This window comes from Micropterus salmoides, unplaced genomic scaffold, assembly GCF_014851395.1.
Source record: "Micropterus salmoides isolate LMB-PRFRI ecotype aquatic unplaced genomic scaffold, ASM1485139v1 Ms_hic_scaffold_14, whole genome shotgun sequence".
Classification (NCBI taxonomy): domain Eukaryota; kingdom Metazoa; phylum Chordata; class Actinopteri; order Centrarchiformes; family Centrarchidae; genus Micropterus; species Micropterus salmoides.
In genome coordinates, this window is record NW_024040485.1 from 24,462,514 (window position 1) to 24,480,018 (window position 17,505).

The 17,505-nt window shown below is 37.9% G+C and overlaps 1 protein-coding gene, 1 non-coding gene and 1 pseudogene across 4 annotated transcripts; 1 reads left to right on the forward strand and 2 right to left on the reverse strand.

Annotated features, from left to right (window-relative positions):
• The first annotated feature begins 315 nt into the window (after positions 1-315).
• Positions 316-8,754, forward strand: LOC119902993 (annotated as a pseudogene).
• A 1,304-nt stretch (positions 8,755-10,058) lies between these two features.
• On the reverse strand, positions 10,059-16,703 carry LOC119902449 (interleukin-13 receptor subunit alpha-1-like). Of its 3 annotated transcripts, none has more exons than XM_038718640.1 (11): positions 16,433-16,703; positions 15,661-15,736; positions 15,059-15,132; positions 14,603-14,673; positions 14,343-14,491; positions 14,026-14,198; positions 12,733-12,866; positions 12,435-12,579; positions 12,140-12,251; positions 11,517-11,598; positions 10,059-11,406 (listed from the first exon to the last, which is right to left on the reverse strand). In XM_038718640.1, exons 1-11 carry the CDS (start codon positions 16,476-16,478, stop codon positions 11,320-11,322), a joined length of 1,149 nt encoding a protein of 382 aa, XP_038574568.1. In that variant the 5' UTR covers positions 16,479-16,703; the 3' UTR covers positions 10,059-11,319. The 3 variants fall into 3 exon arrangements, with proteins under 3 accessions (XP_038574568.1, XP_038574570.1, XP_038574571.1); XM_038718642.1 differs by having other exon boundaries at positions 14,603-14,658; positions 16,433-16,699; XM_038718643.1 differs by lacking the exon at positions 16,433-16,703 and having other exon boundaries at positions 15,661-15,749.
• A 691-nt stretch (positions 16,704-17,394) lies between these two features.
• On the reverse strand, positions 17,395-17,466 carry trnae-cuc. Its single transcript has one exon. It is a non-coding gene; the product is annotated as a tRNA-Glu (tRNA).
• Positions 17,467-17,505: the final 39 nt, after the last annotated feature.

Sequence of the window (17,505 nt, forward strand, 5' to 3'; positions counted from 1 at the left end):
TCCTTCATGTCATGCATTTCACTTTACTACTTTGTACTTTACTTTGTTTCTGTAACATTTGTATTTAATTAATGGCTTGAATTTTTTTCATACACACTGTTTGTACAGGCCAAAAAGAAATATTTGAATTAAAGTAAGACAAATCCATTGAGTGAAGACTGGACTGCCATGTGCCTTCCAGTATTTTCTCCATTATAAAAGTAACCAGCAGCTGGAGAGTTTGTCAAGTCAAGTGGCCTTTTTAAGTAGGAAAAACTTTTTTAAAAACTATTTTTTTTTAAAACCATGTTAATTCTAGCTCAAGGTTGGTAGAGAATGGAGGGTACGAGGGTAAGAAAGTAATTAAAAGAAAAGCACCAGCTCTTTTTCTTACAGTGATCTTTGTCATTTGTCATTATAAGATAATCACAGAATGTAATAGTTTTAGGCTGAAAAATCAGATGATGTTGATTCTACTTTTGTTAGTTTGATCTTGTAATAAGTCTAAATAAGGACTTAATTTCTTTAAAAAATGTATATATGCTATGAAGTACCTACATCTTGTCCTTGTGTAAAAGCTTAGATTTTGTAAACACTGGTGACAGCACCCGACCAAACCACAGCTAGGTTTGATGTCTTTGTTTTTGTGCATGCGAGCGTGGGTGGGTTAGCTGGTGGTTTGTGTGTGGGGCACTGCTGTATGCACCTATATGTCTCCTTTAACTCATTGTCCTCTGCCCTGTGTGTTTATCATAAACCACTTTCATACATTTTTTAAATGCCAACAGATTATGTCTGCACGACATCCTGATGGTGCTTTAAGGCTTACAGCTGTCCAACTGGCGAGTCCGAATATATATGATTGTATAAGAGATTGTGGAAATAGACAACCTCTTATAACACGGTGTGACAAAAAGTTATGTTTACACACACAGTTTATCAGAACTTAAAAGGGTGGAGTTGTGATCTAGCAGGACTGAGCAATTCATTGTATTTTGTGAGGGTGTTTTTCTGTTTTGTGGTTTGCAAAACAGGAATCAAATTAAAAAAGAAAGCTAAATATATACTTTCACTTTTCAACAGATAAAAAGCCTGTATTCTGGTTAGACATGACATATGAGACGCAGCTGCATAACAGAAAAGTGTGAAAACCAGAAAAGCTTTTCCTGCCTCATAGCCTTTCACACACTCCTCTGCTGCTACAATTTGCTGCACTCTCAACCCCAAGCACACATGGGTACCTGGCACCGAGGCAACATGGAGAAGGAGGGTACGCTCGTCCGTTCTATTTATTACGGGAGGATTGGAAGCAAGGCCACGGAGAGGCTGATGGAGATGTTTGGACATGACGGCAGCTTTCTGCTGAGAGACAGCGAGACAGTGCAGGGGGCCTATTGTCTGTGTGTGAGGTGAGCTGTGAGTGGGGGTGTACAAAGTGACCAAAGGTGACATTTTTCATTCAGTTATGTCGCACCCACCCCTCATTCTTCATTTTAGATGTCTATTCATAGAGAAATTCAATGAGCATGTTTTATGTCCAGCAAAGTAACTTTATTTCTATGTCAGTTAAATAAATTTAAATAAAAAGAAAATAGCTGAGCAAACCAAGCGGAAGTGCTGATGTGGGGCTTTTACACACATCAGGAGTCAAGAAGAACTTTCAGGAATTAAATTAATGAAATAAATGTTGTTATGTTAAGTCTGTACATCATCATAAAAAACTTGTGAAAGATTGGTAGATCTGTGAGAAATCAGTGATTTACAGAAATATATATGCTTGGAAAAGAATCGGAATAAATTCACTTTACACGTAAATAGACTGTATCATAGTTTTATGTGGGGTTTGTCCTGCTGCATTGTGCGCATAAATAGTGAAACAATATATGAAACATTGAATTCTTCTATAATAATATTTTGAGTGATCATTATTTAAGACTTTATAGGCACATGTGTCAATCTTCTCTTAGTTTAACCCTTAAGAGTTCGACATTTTGTGCCATTCAGTTTTTTTATTTTCAATCCATTTTGGCTGTGTTGAATATATATAGCTCAATTTTGAAACCATTTCATTTTGGATCTCACATTTATCCTAACCTAAACTGATGCATTCCTTTATGTTAATATTTTATTTTGAACTACTAGCTTTCAATTTAAAAAAAAAACATTTTGTGTAGATTAAGGCAAATATCACATATGAAGTCGATAAAATACTGTAACCATATAGAAGCATTTCTACATGATCAGCCAAGGTAACATTTTCATTCAGTTAGATTTGAGTGTAGCAATAAACAGGCTGACAAGTTAAGGCAAGTTAGGGTCAAATGGCTTTACATATACTGGTTGAGAAGGAAAGCATGTTTTGTTACCACCTAATTTTTTCAGCAATATTCCCTTCAGATTCTACATATATATGTTTGTGTGTGTGTGTGTGTGTGTGTGTGTTTGTGTGTGTAAAGAAAAAGTGTGTGTGTGCGTGTGTGTGTGTCCAACCTCAGCTTCAGAGTCTTTTCTCTTAGAAGGCCACACTCTGCATTATAAACTAATTCAAGAATAAAAACGATGAGTAATAAGAACCAAAACATGGAGGTGGAGTGCAGCCATGGTTATACACTCACCGGCCACTTTATTAGGTACACCTAGTACAGGGCTGGACTGCCTTTTGCCTACAGAACTGACTTAGGCCTAGTCCACACGTACATGGGTATAACCATGGGTACAGCCAAGAGTGCAGCCAAACCACCAGGTGGCAATATGACCCTAATCGTAAAGCCATGTTGGCCAATCAGAGCCTAATAATATCGTAAACAAAGCAGGCAGGGGCACACAATCTGACATCAAACACAGCTGATAATGGTGCACACTCTGACATTGCAAGGCAAAAACTCCAGTTTTACTGTCTACACGACAACTCTACAACCAGCATTTCTTAAAATCTTCACCCTGGCAGGGGTATTTAAAAATGTTTGGTTTCAGTGACCTGATAGCTTACTATGTTTCCGTGTGTACGAACGGCCAGGCTGCTTAGAAAAAGTCACGTATTTGTCATGGTGTTTGTGTGGACAGGGCCTTAATTCTTCCTGTCGTACTTTCAACAAGGTGCTGAATGATTTAAGATTTGTGACATGGTGCATTATCCTGCTGGAAGTAGCCATCAGAAGATGGGTACACTGTGGTCATAAAGGGATTGACATGGTCAGCAACAATACTCAGATAGGCTGACACCTTTAAACGATGCTAAGCTGGTACTAAGGGAAGAACATCAACCTCTGACATCAACAAGGCATTTTCGTCTTTACAACTGTCACTCACTGGAGATGGCAAGACAGCACACAGGAGGATCTGGAAATAATCATGTATCATTATAAGCTAAGATTATGAACTTTGGTCTGCCACTGCAGAAAAAATAACGATGCATCAAAATCAATTATGCTGCCAATCAGTGACCCCTCTTAGGCCCTAATAATAATAATAATCAAATACTCCTTGAATTGTATTTTATGGAAATTATTTTTGTTTATTTCAATAAAGAACAGTGGAGTTTTATAAACATAATGTCATTTAAAGGGTTGAAATCCCCCAAACATAATTAATATTCGATATTTATATTTCAGGCTGAAGTAGCTTTGAAAGACTGACTCGTTTAAAGTGGAAAAAATATTAATTTATGATATTTTTACAGCAGTTTTTGGGAAGAAGCCATTTTTTGTCCCTGGGGACAAATGTGTGAGTTTTTCTTAAAATGTGACATTGCAAAAAACAACAATGTATCAAAATCCATGTGGCTGCCAATCATTGACCCATCTCAGGCCCTGATAATAATAATAATTTTATTTATATAATAATTCAATTCAATTCAATTTTTTCAATAAACAACAGTGGAGTTTTACAAACATAATGGTATTTAAAGGGTTAAAATCCCAAGAATATAATTAACATATGATATGTATATTTCAGGCTTAAGTAGCTTAAAAAGACTGACTTGTTAAATTTATGATATTTTTACAGCAGTTTTTGGGAAGAAGCCATTTTTTGTCACAAGGGACAGATACGTTTTTTTTTAAAGGAACTCTTAAGGGTTAAGGATATTCGTTGAAGAGCATTTTATCCTCTCTATAGCAGTTTTTTTTTGCTCTATAGCAGTTTTTTGCTATAGAGAGGCACATAGTTGGTAGTTTGCCTTGCTGGAAAATGTGTTGACTGACAAAAAATACTGAAGCTTCAATCCATGGAAATATCTTCTTTTTGTTCATGTTAATACATATTTGGGCAGGAAAATCACAGATATTCAATGGTTATTGCCAGCACTGTAAATCGAACATGCAAGGCCCTTACATTCAGCTAACCCTGAGTGGACCCCTTCCCTGCAGCACAGAGCAGGTGATGCAGCTTACTAAATTATTTCAAACGCATAATGAAATTTAACAGGCCACTTTCGAACACAAAGATTATGCATTTGATTGTATTCAGTACTTTTTACTGTGAACAGACGTTCATCCTACAGGACAGCAGTTTCTATTTTCTCACAGCTCGTTTATTTTCAATAGTTAGGGTGGTCCAGCCCCGGCAGTCTCAGTTGTGCCATGGTGCTTCGTATATATGTTTTTAAGTTTCAGTTTGGAGCATGGACACGGGAAGCACCCCCTGAAAGCAGGCATGATAAAAAAAACAATAGTTGATGAAAAAAGTGATGCAGACTCACATAGAGAGAGAGAGTTCATGTGGATGAACAACAGAGAAGGAGCGTGAACATGGACAGAAATGTCAACCTGACATAAAAACCTTATTTCAGCATGTTGTTGTACAGTTCTGTGTCATCAGTGAAGTGAATAATCTACACTGTGATAGACAGACAGACAGATCTGCATTGTCTCCTCTATGAAATGTCTGTATCTTCACTGCACAGCATTATTATAAACTATGATGAACCAGTCGTGCAGAGCATTTAGACTGTGCCCACAACACACACGCACACACCAGAAAAAAGTGAAAGAGAATGAGAGGTGTTGCTGGGTATTCCCACACTCAATTACTGACCTGAAACAAAACAGTGTTAGTCTCATTTTTACCTAAACGCATTTGAAGGCTTTGCAGAGACCTCTTAAAGGGGTTCTTAAAACTTCACGATGTCTACTTTAGTAAAGTAGAAAGTTGAAAATATGTGTCATAATATACTGACAGTGGTGGAAGAATAACTTGCATCTTTAACCTATCAAAACGTAGCAATACCACGATGGAAAAATATAAGGTGAAGGTACTCATGATTCAAAATTTCTCCATTCAAATAAATAAATAATATATTAATATGATAAATATATAATAAATTACATTTATTATATATTCATTGTTGGAATTTATTCCTGGTTCATTACCATCTAAGCAGCAAATGAATGTTGTCACAGTAGAGCTTATTTTAACAGAGTTATATACTGTGGGTAAACTGATCACATGTTTGACGTATAAAATCTTGATCTGAAAAGTAACTAGTAACTATAGTTTTCACAAAAATGTAGTGGTGTGAAAAGTACAATAATGCCTCTGAAATTTAGTGATATAATAATAATAGAAATACTCAAGCAAGTGAGTACAGTACTTTAGTAGATGTACTTAGTAACATTCCACCATACTGTATATTGGGGACTCCTTGGACGACACATGAAAGTCTTTCTTATTTAAATTCTTAGTACTTCAAAATCAGAGTTGCCCACATTTGGAAACATATTCACATAATGAATCCAGATACAGAAAGATAAACAGAATTAATAGCATGTGGAAAAAAAAGAGAAATTAAACATCAGGTTTTTTGCTCAGTACACAAATGAATAAGGAGGAACCGAGGTCTGGTGTGTCAAACCCGAAACTGAAATCATTGAGTCATAGTCTTTTAAATTTAATCATCACAGTGGAAAATGTGCAGTTTCAAACTCACAACAAATCATTAAATTTCCCGGACTTTCTGTTTTTCAGGAAAGCACCTTATGTGCACACCTACAGGCTTGTACCGTCCACTGACGGCTGGTATCTTCAGGTGGGTGACCATTTGCATGCACATCAACACATGTCCACACTCACACAGGGATGTAATTTATGGTGTGTATGTGTGTGTGTGTGTGTGTGTGTGTGTGTGTGTGTGTGTGTGTGTAATTAGCAGGATTCAGGAGTCAGACCGCAGAGTTTTAGGACTCTGGAAACACTGATAGAGAACTACAGAGAGGGTGCAGCCTCTGATGACATTATATCCCCCCTCACAGATCCACTGATCAAAACACAGCTACAATACATCAACTTGGGACAAGGTATAACACACACACACCACACACACACACGTGCTACTTTATGATGTAACGTATTTTCTTTTGTGTCAAATTGCAAAAACATCCTGAAAAATATCCTGTAGCTATAGTAAAGATAAATCTGGTCCAGGCATTCACACCTGCACAAACACACAAAGATACACACATACACAATTCAGTGTGTGTTGTTATGTTTGTGGTGCATCAAAGTGTGCCTTTTCAGCCACTCTAACACAGTTTCATTGGTGTCCTACACAGAGTTCGTCTACATGGAAACATGAAGCAGTAGCTGTGTCTGTTGAGGCCAGCCCTTTAACCTGGCAGACCAGCATCATCAATCAGGTTGACAAACACGATGACAGAAACATGCACCACATGGCACATGACTTTAGTAGGCCATCAGTTAAAAAAATTTCATTGGGTGTATTAGTCAACAAGATTATGAAGAAGAGGCCACTGTAGAGTGTACAAATGCCAATATTAAGTACATATATTTCACTTCGTGCTCAAGAGATCTTGAAAGTCATTGTAATGTTTTTAATTTGTGAGCGTGGGAACGTTTTTTGTTTTTTTTAAAATAGATGCCGTGCAAATATATCACACACCATCTCTGCTGCTACTGTGGTTTCCTTTGGGTAGACCTATTTTCCTTCAGTGGTCCATCACTGTGTGTATTTGTGTGTTATGAAGCCTGTGTTTGCCTGTCAATGGAGAAATAGGTTCCATGCTAATGGCCTCGATCTTAATTCTCTGGTCATCTTTGTGCTTTAAGATGTTTTGTGTAAGAACAGAAAGATGTTTCTACATAGTTGTGGACATATATTCTATTGTTTTTGTTTCTACGAACATGTCTTATTGGGGAAGTCACTAGAGTACAGTGATCTTTTTGATCTGTGTGGTTTGTCACACATTGTTTATCTTATGTGAAGCCACTGTTGTAAAAGGATCAGATAAATGGATCAAAATGGTTACAAAATAACTCATCATGATGCCAGTTTGTTAAAAGTATGAATCATCCTTTGTGAGGTCTGTCCGCAAGAGGACAACAGACAACTTTTAAAATGTTTGTTTTCTAAATGCCGTTCGGATCAGGGCTATGCAATGCTAGCTTGTCTGATAGTACAGTACAACGATGGCTGGAATCAAGTAACAGACCCATTTTCTGGACATACAAAGAATTTAAACTTCCTCGCTTACTTTTCTCCAAGCAAATTCCTGTTTTGTCCGGTCTCTGTATATGAAGTAGTTTCACAGAGCTCTGGGTGCCCACTGACTGCTACAATAACAACAGTGGAGCTGGGAAACTCGATGGCTTGCTGCTGTAGACAGGTTGAGAGTTGCAAGTGAAGATAAATCAACTTTGTAATCCTAAAAATTTTAATTAAAAAGTTGATTTTATAAAATAAATGAACTCTGAGCTCCTCTCGCCAGTAAACTGCACCAGATCAGAGCAGATTCCTGTGCGACTGTGGGAGTTTATTTGTCCAGAAGATCCTGTGCCACTCTCAGCTCTCTTCTCCAGAGCTTCCAGAGCACTCAGTAGCTGTCCCTCCACTCTGCCCAGTTTTCTCCACACAAGCCCTGCAATACATGCTCAAGTTGAATATTTTCAACTCACGTGAATTTTGTGTATTTGCACCATTCGCATCGCCCAATTGACATAATTTGCTTTGCGCACATAGTTATAATACAGGAAATGCAGCAATGCAGGAAAGACTGATAATCTACCGTGGGGTGGGCACACTTTATTTATTTATTAATTTTTGCAACACAAGGTTCTTCTTATTCATTCACAACATTCTTATGACAAGCTCTTCCTGATCTCAATCTGGTATCATGCAAAAATAAAATATAGATGTGTGTCTCATACACTGTATGTCTTGGATGGCTCACCACTTGGTCAGGCTATTTTTTGGCTTTATCTTCACTAAGACCAGTGATAGAGTCAATCTATTAGACTTCCTTCTAGAGTCCCTTGCTGAACTGTGAACATGAATGACTTTGTAGTGCACATCAAAATTACCACGTTTTGATAAGGCACTTTTTGCGTACTTGAAATCTGGGCTTGTATTTTTTGATCTGCAAAGTACTCCAGTCAACATATTATGTACATAATGCACTGTGATGAAGCTAATAAACAACTTTGGCCAGTGACTGCAGCCTCACAGGAAGTGTCATTTTTACCATTAGTCACATGAGTCCTGAGCTCGCAATGATGTGGTTATTATCAAAGCACTGCAACAAAGGGCTTTATCAGCTTCATCTGATTCAGAGTCTGAGCTCACAACTCCTCCCAAAAGTTGTTTTGTACTTTTTAATTGCATTGTTAATATGTGCTACATGTGATATGTGTAATATCTGCTTTACTGCGGCCATGTACATTGCAGTTTTGTCTTAACATGTCCACATACTTTATTGTGAATTAATGTGATCTGTGCTTGATATCTTTTAAAGTCAGTTCATTAAACTTATATGCAAGCCACAACATCTGCTTTTCAGTCTTTTTTTTTTCAATTCAGCACTCTGAGATTCATATTAGTAGATGGTTTTAGAACTCATGTCCAACACCTGTATGTATATATTTATAAAGCACTTCCAAATGCCTATATAGCTTAGATCTTGTCAGCAGTACAGACACACTCAGTTTTACTAGATCACCATTCAGATGGAAAAAAGTGGAAAAAAGTTGGATCGCTTGATTTCTTTTGCAGATTTTCAGTCCATCATTGACTCTTCCTTTATCTGCAATCTGAATGATGTGTAGACCTTTAAAGGAATAGTTCAACACTTTAGGAAATATGCACATTTCCTTTCTCGTGGAGCTATACGTGAGAAGATTGATACCACTCGCTTGTCTGTCCATTTAATATGTATCTGCTTAGCAGCTTAGAAGCTGTAGCTTAGCATAAAAACAATTGTGGTGCGTTCCACTTGACATGAGAAGTCAGAATTTCCGAGTTCCAAGTCGTGTGTCCGAGCTGGCAGACTCATCCAACTCTGTATTACATCGATTGAAATATCTGTCTAGCTCCTCCTTTTAAGACTCACCATCTCCACCTCCACACATAACCAATATTAAGACAATAGTGTATTCTACCCTACTTCTAAAGAAGACTGAAATCTGACACTGCTCAATAAGACATCATCTTGATATTAGCAACATCCAAACATTGTACATGCATAATACAATCACACAGTTGGTTAACATCAACACAGGCACTCCAAATTTGTGTGCAGTATTACATGATGACCTTCACAGGCTTCAGTTACAGTCTTCTTGCAAGGGCCCATTGTATTCATGTGTCTAGTCCCGTACTTTATCAGGCCTATATCAGGACACATATCATATTCAAACATCATGGCTAAAATCTTCAACAGTAACAACTAAGTTAAATAATGTTTCGTAGGTGACCTACGTCTCATGAGTGAAGTCACATGACCTATGTTACTTATATCACATGACCTACATAATTACATACAAATTTTAGTAGTTTTTTTCTATTTAAACCTAACATAACTATGACCTTTACGACCAAGCTCCTAAACAAACACACAGGGCAGATTTTACCCTTCAAATACTGTGCATTTTTGTCTAAATTGTTTTTTTTGCTTTTGATGTTATTGTCTGTGTACAAAGGGTTCCCATAAACTGTATTCATTTAACCACCCTGTATAAATAAACTTGGATAAATTAATTAATTTTAAATGATCACATGATAATATACTGTATCACTCAACTTTATGTCACACCCCAAAGAAGAAGAAGACATAATCCTGCAAGGGGAAACGTTTTTTCACTCTGTAGTTATTTTTATTATTATGCACACACAGGTCTGAAATACACACACATGCACAAACATGACCTATAACAACAATCCATGGAGAAATGTCAGTGTGAGCAGTTGGGGGTTCAGGAGCCTGCTCAAGGCAGTGCCCAGGAGGTGAACTGGCACCTTTCCAGCTACCAGTCCACAGTCTGCAACTCTTGTCCAAGCTGAACTCAAACTGCACATTTTGAACAAGCACTAAACTTACAAGACCAGCCATCTGGCTAGTTCAGGCAGAGCAAGTGTATTTCATCAGAACTCATTAATGGACATTCACATTCACAGAAATTCACATGTCGTTACATGACAAAAATCCTTCCTTATTGGTTATATACAGTGTATATATATATACGCGGTATGTCTTGCTATCATATTGGTACACTTTTACATGTCCTAAAATTTAAGTGTCACATAACGTGAAGTTTCTACATTATGTGTAATATCAGAAAATCCTTGTTGTCAATGTCACCAGTGGCCATTAACTGAACAGCATTCTGTTGCTCGCACTCACACAGGGGGGTGTGAGCGAGCATCATCCTGGGTATCGACCAAAACAGTAACCTGACATGCATGAGACTGAACGCTGAATTAATGTGATCTGTGCCACAAAGCAACCAGCACCAGACCACGCAGTCAGTAACCTAAACTGGGGTTGGCCAGCTGGCTGCCAAACTTGTTATATGCTGGACTTAACTCGGGCTCAACGATGTCTGAAAATGATGGGATTGGTTTAAATGCAGTGGACCTTGAGATGATCACTGCCACCGCGAGCAGTTGCCCCATTAAGAAAAGGAATAGAGCTAAAGTAACCCAGCTTGGACCTCAGAGAGCCCACTTGATCAATACAGTATTTTGGTATGTTAGCTAGCTAGCAATTCATCTGCGTTACCAAGCAAGTTAACTTTAGTTAACATTGGCCAGCTGAAACAATATCACAGTATATTTCACATGCTTTGCAGCTCAGAAGTGAAGGTACTCCGGAGCACGCATTAACGTCACATCTGTTGTTTCCATGGAAATCAGCACTAAGTCTTTCATGGGTAACCGAGAAAGTCGGGGAAGGTCAAATTTTTAAAGTTCTGTTACAATCCATTCACACTTTGGCAATACAAGCTGATAAATACATGTAAATTGCTTCACATTTTTAGATATGGCACCTTCAAAAGACATGAGTGACATAAAACCGCAAAATTAAATTTGAATATGTCCTTCCTATAGTACTTTTAAAACTTCTTTCCAAGGTTTTGCTCTGTGTCCTCCACCACTGTTATCTCTGCATCAGGCTCAGCTGACAATGGAAGATGAAAGAACTAGAAACACAAAAAATAACAAATAGCTTTGACAACATTTGTACACAAGTGTATGGGTTGGGTGAGTGGTGAAATGTGTGTGCGAGTGTACAGTCTGGGCATGTACTTACATTGAACATGTCACTTTTTTCCAGGAAAGATTTGTACTTTGGCGGGGGGCGAGGAATCGGAGGATACAGAACCTTAGTCACCCTGAAACATACACATCCATGCACACAATGAGCTTTAAGCAAGAATAGCAATACACATTTTAAACTCTCTCTTGCCACTTGCATTGGATAAAATAAGTTTGATATGCATTATGTTTTGAAATAAATAGTTGAAAGTGAAACCGCCAAAGAAAGAAGAAATGTATATTTCCTGTCTCTTTGTTTGCATTTTATATAATTTTGTGTTTTCCCCTGTTTGGCTATTTTAGAACTCATAGGGGATTTCTGTCTGCACCTTGAGGAAGTTTAGGGTGGATGTGGCTTTTCATAAGAAAATACACTACCACTACCCAAACACTCTTCTAGCTTCTCCTTTCTACACTTCACTGCTTCTGCTGATGTCGGGTGGGGTCAACTGTTAAAAGACAAGACAGAGTTCAAGCAGCCCAATGAGGCAGATAAAAAATAAAGCAAGTGTGAAGAGAGGTAGCTTTGAGTAACTGTGTGTGAGAGGGGGCGCATATGAGTGTGAGGGAGTCACGCAGCAGTCAACAGGTTAGTTCAGTTAGAGACAGAAACAGTACCTCTGATAGAGCCCCAACAGCAGCACAGCCAAGAGGATCATGGGTATTCCAAGGGAAATTGAAACGATCACCATAGCATTGAGTTTGATTATCTGTCCTGTCTGTTCAACCGCTATAAACAGACACACATATAAAGATACAGATCATTGTACTTAGATTATTGCATTCATACAACGTAAAAAGGTATGTTCAGGCAGCCAGACATCAACCAATCAAGCAATTGATGGAGATGATAAAAGGTCACCAGCCATTGGTTAAACCGCTATATGACATGACTTTAATAAACACCACTCACTGACAGTTTGACTCCAGTCACTCCATAGAAGATTTGATATGCAGTGATTATTCTTTCTCGTCCTTATCCTTACTCTGTAGGTGCGGCTGGGATCTACATTCGGCTCGGTATAAAACAGATGGTCGCTCAAGTTTTTGGGACTTCCCTGTTTATAAAAGATAAAACTTCACCAGTAAACACTCAAATTTAGATTGTTATATCTGATCAGGTCTGACTTTGCAGACTTGTGGTTCCTTGAAATGTCATAATTTAATCAATTATTTCTGGAATAATCAATATCCATATACACACACTGTACCTGATCACCTATGTCCAGCTGGTATTCGAAGCAAAAGGAGTTGACCTTTTCCCAACTCTGGGGCAGACTCCATGTCACCAACAGTCTTCCATCTTTGACTAATGCAGAGATGTTTTGGGGTGGAGGCAGGACCTCTATGTCAAACACAACCACAGAATTTGTCAAATCATTGATAGCAATTCCTTGGGGAGGTCTGCTGTGGGATCTCTACAACATACGATCTAAAACTAACCTTAATCTTCATCTTACCAAATTAATTTATGTACCTAACTATTGTTTGCATGTGCATAAACCTATCCCCAAGTAAACAACCAGTGCCTGTCAGCCTACAATCAGTCCACAGATATGCTTTATAATTGAGACATAATAGAAAATTTAACTAAACTAAATGGGCACACATTTAAGTAATCTGTAAGCATAATATCTCAACAACTATTAGATGTCCAAGGAAAGTTAAAATCATGGGGCATCTGAACTTGGTTGAAAATACTCGAAGAGGTTTCGTCATCTGAGAGACTTCTTCATTTCCCAGAACTGAAGAAGTCTTTCGGATGACGGGAAAAACATCTTCATACTAAGAAAGTGAACATGGTAATCATTATACCTGCTCAACACCCTGGTAGTATTGTCGTTGTGAGCATGTTGTCTTGCATTAGCATTTAGCTCAAAGCACCACTGTGTCTAAGTACGCTAGCTTGGCTGTACTCTGACTCTTGTCAACTATATAAAGTAACTGTAATGTGAGGATAAAATACCTGCCAGGAAGATACATAAATGGTGTGCATACAGTATTAATGACAGTTGCAACCGAATATCAACCAGTTATTAAGTCTGATTTAAATACTGTTGTGAGTTGTTCATTTGTGCAGCTTGCTACTACAGTTATAAAAGGATGCATTTTGACAATTTCCTTCTAAATACATTTTATAGACCATACAGTTTACTAATCCAATAAGCAGATTGCTGATAACCAAATTCCGTACTATCATAGCCACATAATTTTGTCTACTATGTGACCGCCCAAATGGCTCAGAAACAATCACATTTTCAATAGCTGACATAACAAATGAACTATGTGGTACATTTGTAAGTCACCTGAAACCAATCTACTGTTAAAGAAATCATTGCGGCCAAACAGACAATAAATATCTATTGATCTCGTTAAGAGTGGATAGAATCTAAATAATGTGCTACCTGATGTATTATTCAAACAGTGGATGCCACTGAAGATCATCATACTATCATCATCATTATAGAATTATCATTCACAATGTCAGTGCTTGTCTGTATTACCTAGCATATCCCTGCTGTATTTGTACGCGTAGACTGTCCACATGTCATGCAAGGTCACGTTAAAATGGATGACTACGAATAACATCTGATACTCGGGTAGAACCAAAGTGCTTGATCCGACTCTTTCTGCAGACAGATTCCGAGAGTGAACTGCACTTTCGCCATCACAAATACTGGATGAATAGACAGAGAAAGAGATACGCAAAACAATTTTTACACTTTAACATACTTGTATTGTAAATATGCATTAATTGTTTTAAATACTCATCAAAGCTATGCTATATGGATAATAAACATTTAGAAAAAAATATGAAAACCTGATATAGACAGAGAGCTGAGTATCCTTCTGTAAAGTGTGGAATGACCAGGAGCAGTTGAGTGTATTTGTTGGATAAAGGACACAGAGAAAGTTATCCTCCAACGCAGCCTCCTCTATATCATCCCCTGAAGAATTCAGTGGAGACAACTGAAAGAGTTTCACAAATACAGAGATCAGAACATGAATCTGTATTTAAGCAGCAAGCGTTTATTGTGCCTTTGTGGCCTTTGGAAGTGAAAAAAACATTTTGATTCTCACTTCATCAGTTAACAACACCTCCTCTTGACAGACCTCTGGATTGTTGGCCTCTGTTACTGTTGAAACAGAATCTGGAGTTATAGCACGAGGGAAAACACAAATAAACCTGATGTTAGCCATGGATTGTCACATTCTAGCTTGACGTAAACACAGCGGCGTGCTCAGCAGTGTGAGCATCAATGTTTATTTTAACAAGAATTTAGGTGTTTAATCAGGGAGGAGGAGGAAGCCAGCTTCCTTGAATGCTGTGTACAAGGAAAGAGAAAACAAACTACAACAATGCCCTGATAAAAGCAAGATTGCCAAAACTGTTTGATGACCTATATTTGATGTACTAAAGAAGAGTTATGGAACATGTTTTTATTTAAAAAACATGGTTCATCATCCTTAAAGTTATACTCAAAGTATGTGACTGTGTGTGTGTGTGAGTAGCGTGTAATGTCAAAAGTTACCCACCACTTTGTGAAGTCCACAAAACCAGCAAAACAGAGCAAAACATCGGATGGACAGGAAACAGTTTCATAGCTAACCTAGGAGTTTTACACACACACACACACACACACACAAACACACACATAAACACACATTACTGTGCGTATCGTGTCTGGCCACATACAGTAGGCTTAAGCTGTTGTATCCGTGCACTCTAAGTAATTTCCTGGCTGTTCATACTTCCCCTTTTTAAAAGCCTACATTAAGAGACTGACTAATATTAAGACATCTCATTGGGCATAAAATGATATACAAACAAACCGCTTTCCTCATATGAGTGTTAATTTTCCTCTTGGTTACATTTAATTAGGAGTTTAATAACATACACATTTCCACTGCCTACAGAAGCTTTTACATTTTCCATAAAGAAAGAAAGAAAGAAAGAAAGAAAAAGTTATCAGTACTTTTGTTTACCCACTCAGCTAAATCAACAATGATAAATCCATATAACCATGATTAGCTATTCTTGGTGTAAGCTTTCTTATAAATAAAATATAACACAAAGTCCTCCTACAGTGACCATCTTAATATCATTATTGTAAATAGTGTAACCGCGAAGTTGTTACCTCCTGCTGTCCCTCCACTCTGTCGATGACTGTGGTTCTCTGAGTGTCCTCACTGACTGAAGACAATGACACATTTCTGGGGAAAGAAGAAGCGTGACGTCACATACTGTACCGAGCTTCAGGAAACCATGTGTTTCTTTCTGTTTCTTTATTCTTACTCTCTCATACCTACACTGCAAGATCAAAAGATTTTAAACCCACTGAACTTAGCTTTTCTGAAGCAGTGTGCTGAAGCTAGGTGCAAGTAAAAGGCTGGGTCAATAACTTTTTTTTAAATGAAATAGATAACCTTTTTAAAAAGTTACTGAGAGTTTTTAAATGCAATCTGTAATTTTTTTTTAAAAGATACCAACAATAAATAAATACTTCATTGCCCCACCTGAATTGAATACCTGGTATTGAGGAGAAGGCTTTGAAAATGCATTTAGACACCCATTTTAGTAAATAAATTATATAGTTTTATAATGTTAGTTGAATTAAAAATATTTAAAATAGACCTTATATTCTAGTCATCTAGGTATTATGTTTTCTGGATCCATCCTTGTTCTGTTAAGTGTCTGGTGTTTAAAAGTGTTAGGAAGTGAGGTACAGAGTGGATTGCCACAGACCCAAGACAGGGACACTCAAATTTTTCCACTTCAGCTAAGTGGTTGACAAATTCACAGATTGCACTCCTTCTGTGTAACTAGTTCAGAGCTACAGGAAGAGTTTGCAGTGATGTCAATACAGCATTCAGATAGTGTTCCAGTTGAGAAAATATGTACTTTCTTACCTTCTATGATGGCTTCAGGAGTATAAATTGAATGGATGGACATCATTCTTTGACAGGGTGGGTTCAAGCACCTCTGACTACATATGTTCTCTCTGCTAGGTGTCCCTGAGTTAGACTTTGGATCACGACCAGCTCTATATTGCTGCTCTGTAGCACAGATGGCTTCTCTACAAAGTAGGATACGTAAAACAAATAGACAGCCCTGACCTAAACCCTATCCAACACCTTAGGGATGAACTAGAATGGAGATTGCGAGCCAGGCCCTCATGTCCAACAGCGTCTGACTTCACAAATGCTCTTCTGGATGAACGGACAAAGATTCCCACAGACAGACTCTAAAATCTTGTAGAATGCCTTCCTAGAAGAGTGGAAACTGTTGCAAAGGGGGGACCAACTCCATATTAATGCATTTGGATTTCAAATGGGATGTTATAAAAGTAATGTATAGGTGTCCCAGTAATTTTGTCCATATAGTGTATCTTCAATTGAGATCAGATTTTGGAATGTTGTTCTACATTTAATTATTTTCCATGTCATTTACCTTGGAAACAGGTAAATAACTACTATTACACTCATTACAAGGGAATGCACAATCCACAAATTGACTTTTATCACCTTGATGCTACTTTCTATTACTTCACTCCTAGAGAAATGTTTTCTTATTTTTGGAAAAAGCGATCTCAGAAAGAAGCAAAACCGTTTTGTAGTTGCATTATCCATCTGAAGGTTGTATTAGGGCTCAGGGTATATACAGGAATCCTGAAGTAAAATTGGGTTTAGCTTTGGCTACCTGAAACTAAGGAAAGGACTAGAGAAAAACATGTTTTTCTACATTTTGGCTGTGGACCCAAAGCTATCATCCATCAAGATGGTGAAAATGGCTGGCCTTGAGCCACAGTGCTTTAAGTGGGAGCCCCCTACACCCGTCATAAAAATGCCTGGACATACGGAACAAAAAGGAGTTCCCTGACCGGGAATCGAACCCGGGCCGCGGCGGTGAGAGCGCCGAATCCTAACCACTAGACCACCAGGGACTGTTGCAAAGTCAATGGCGGAATAAATTTTATTTGCTA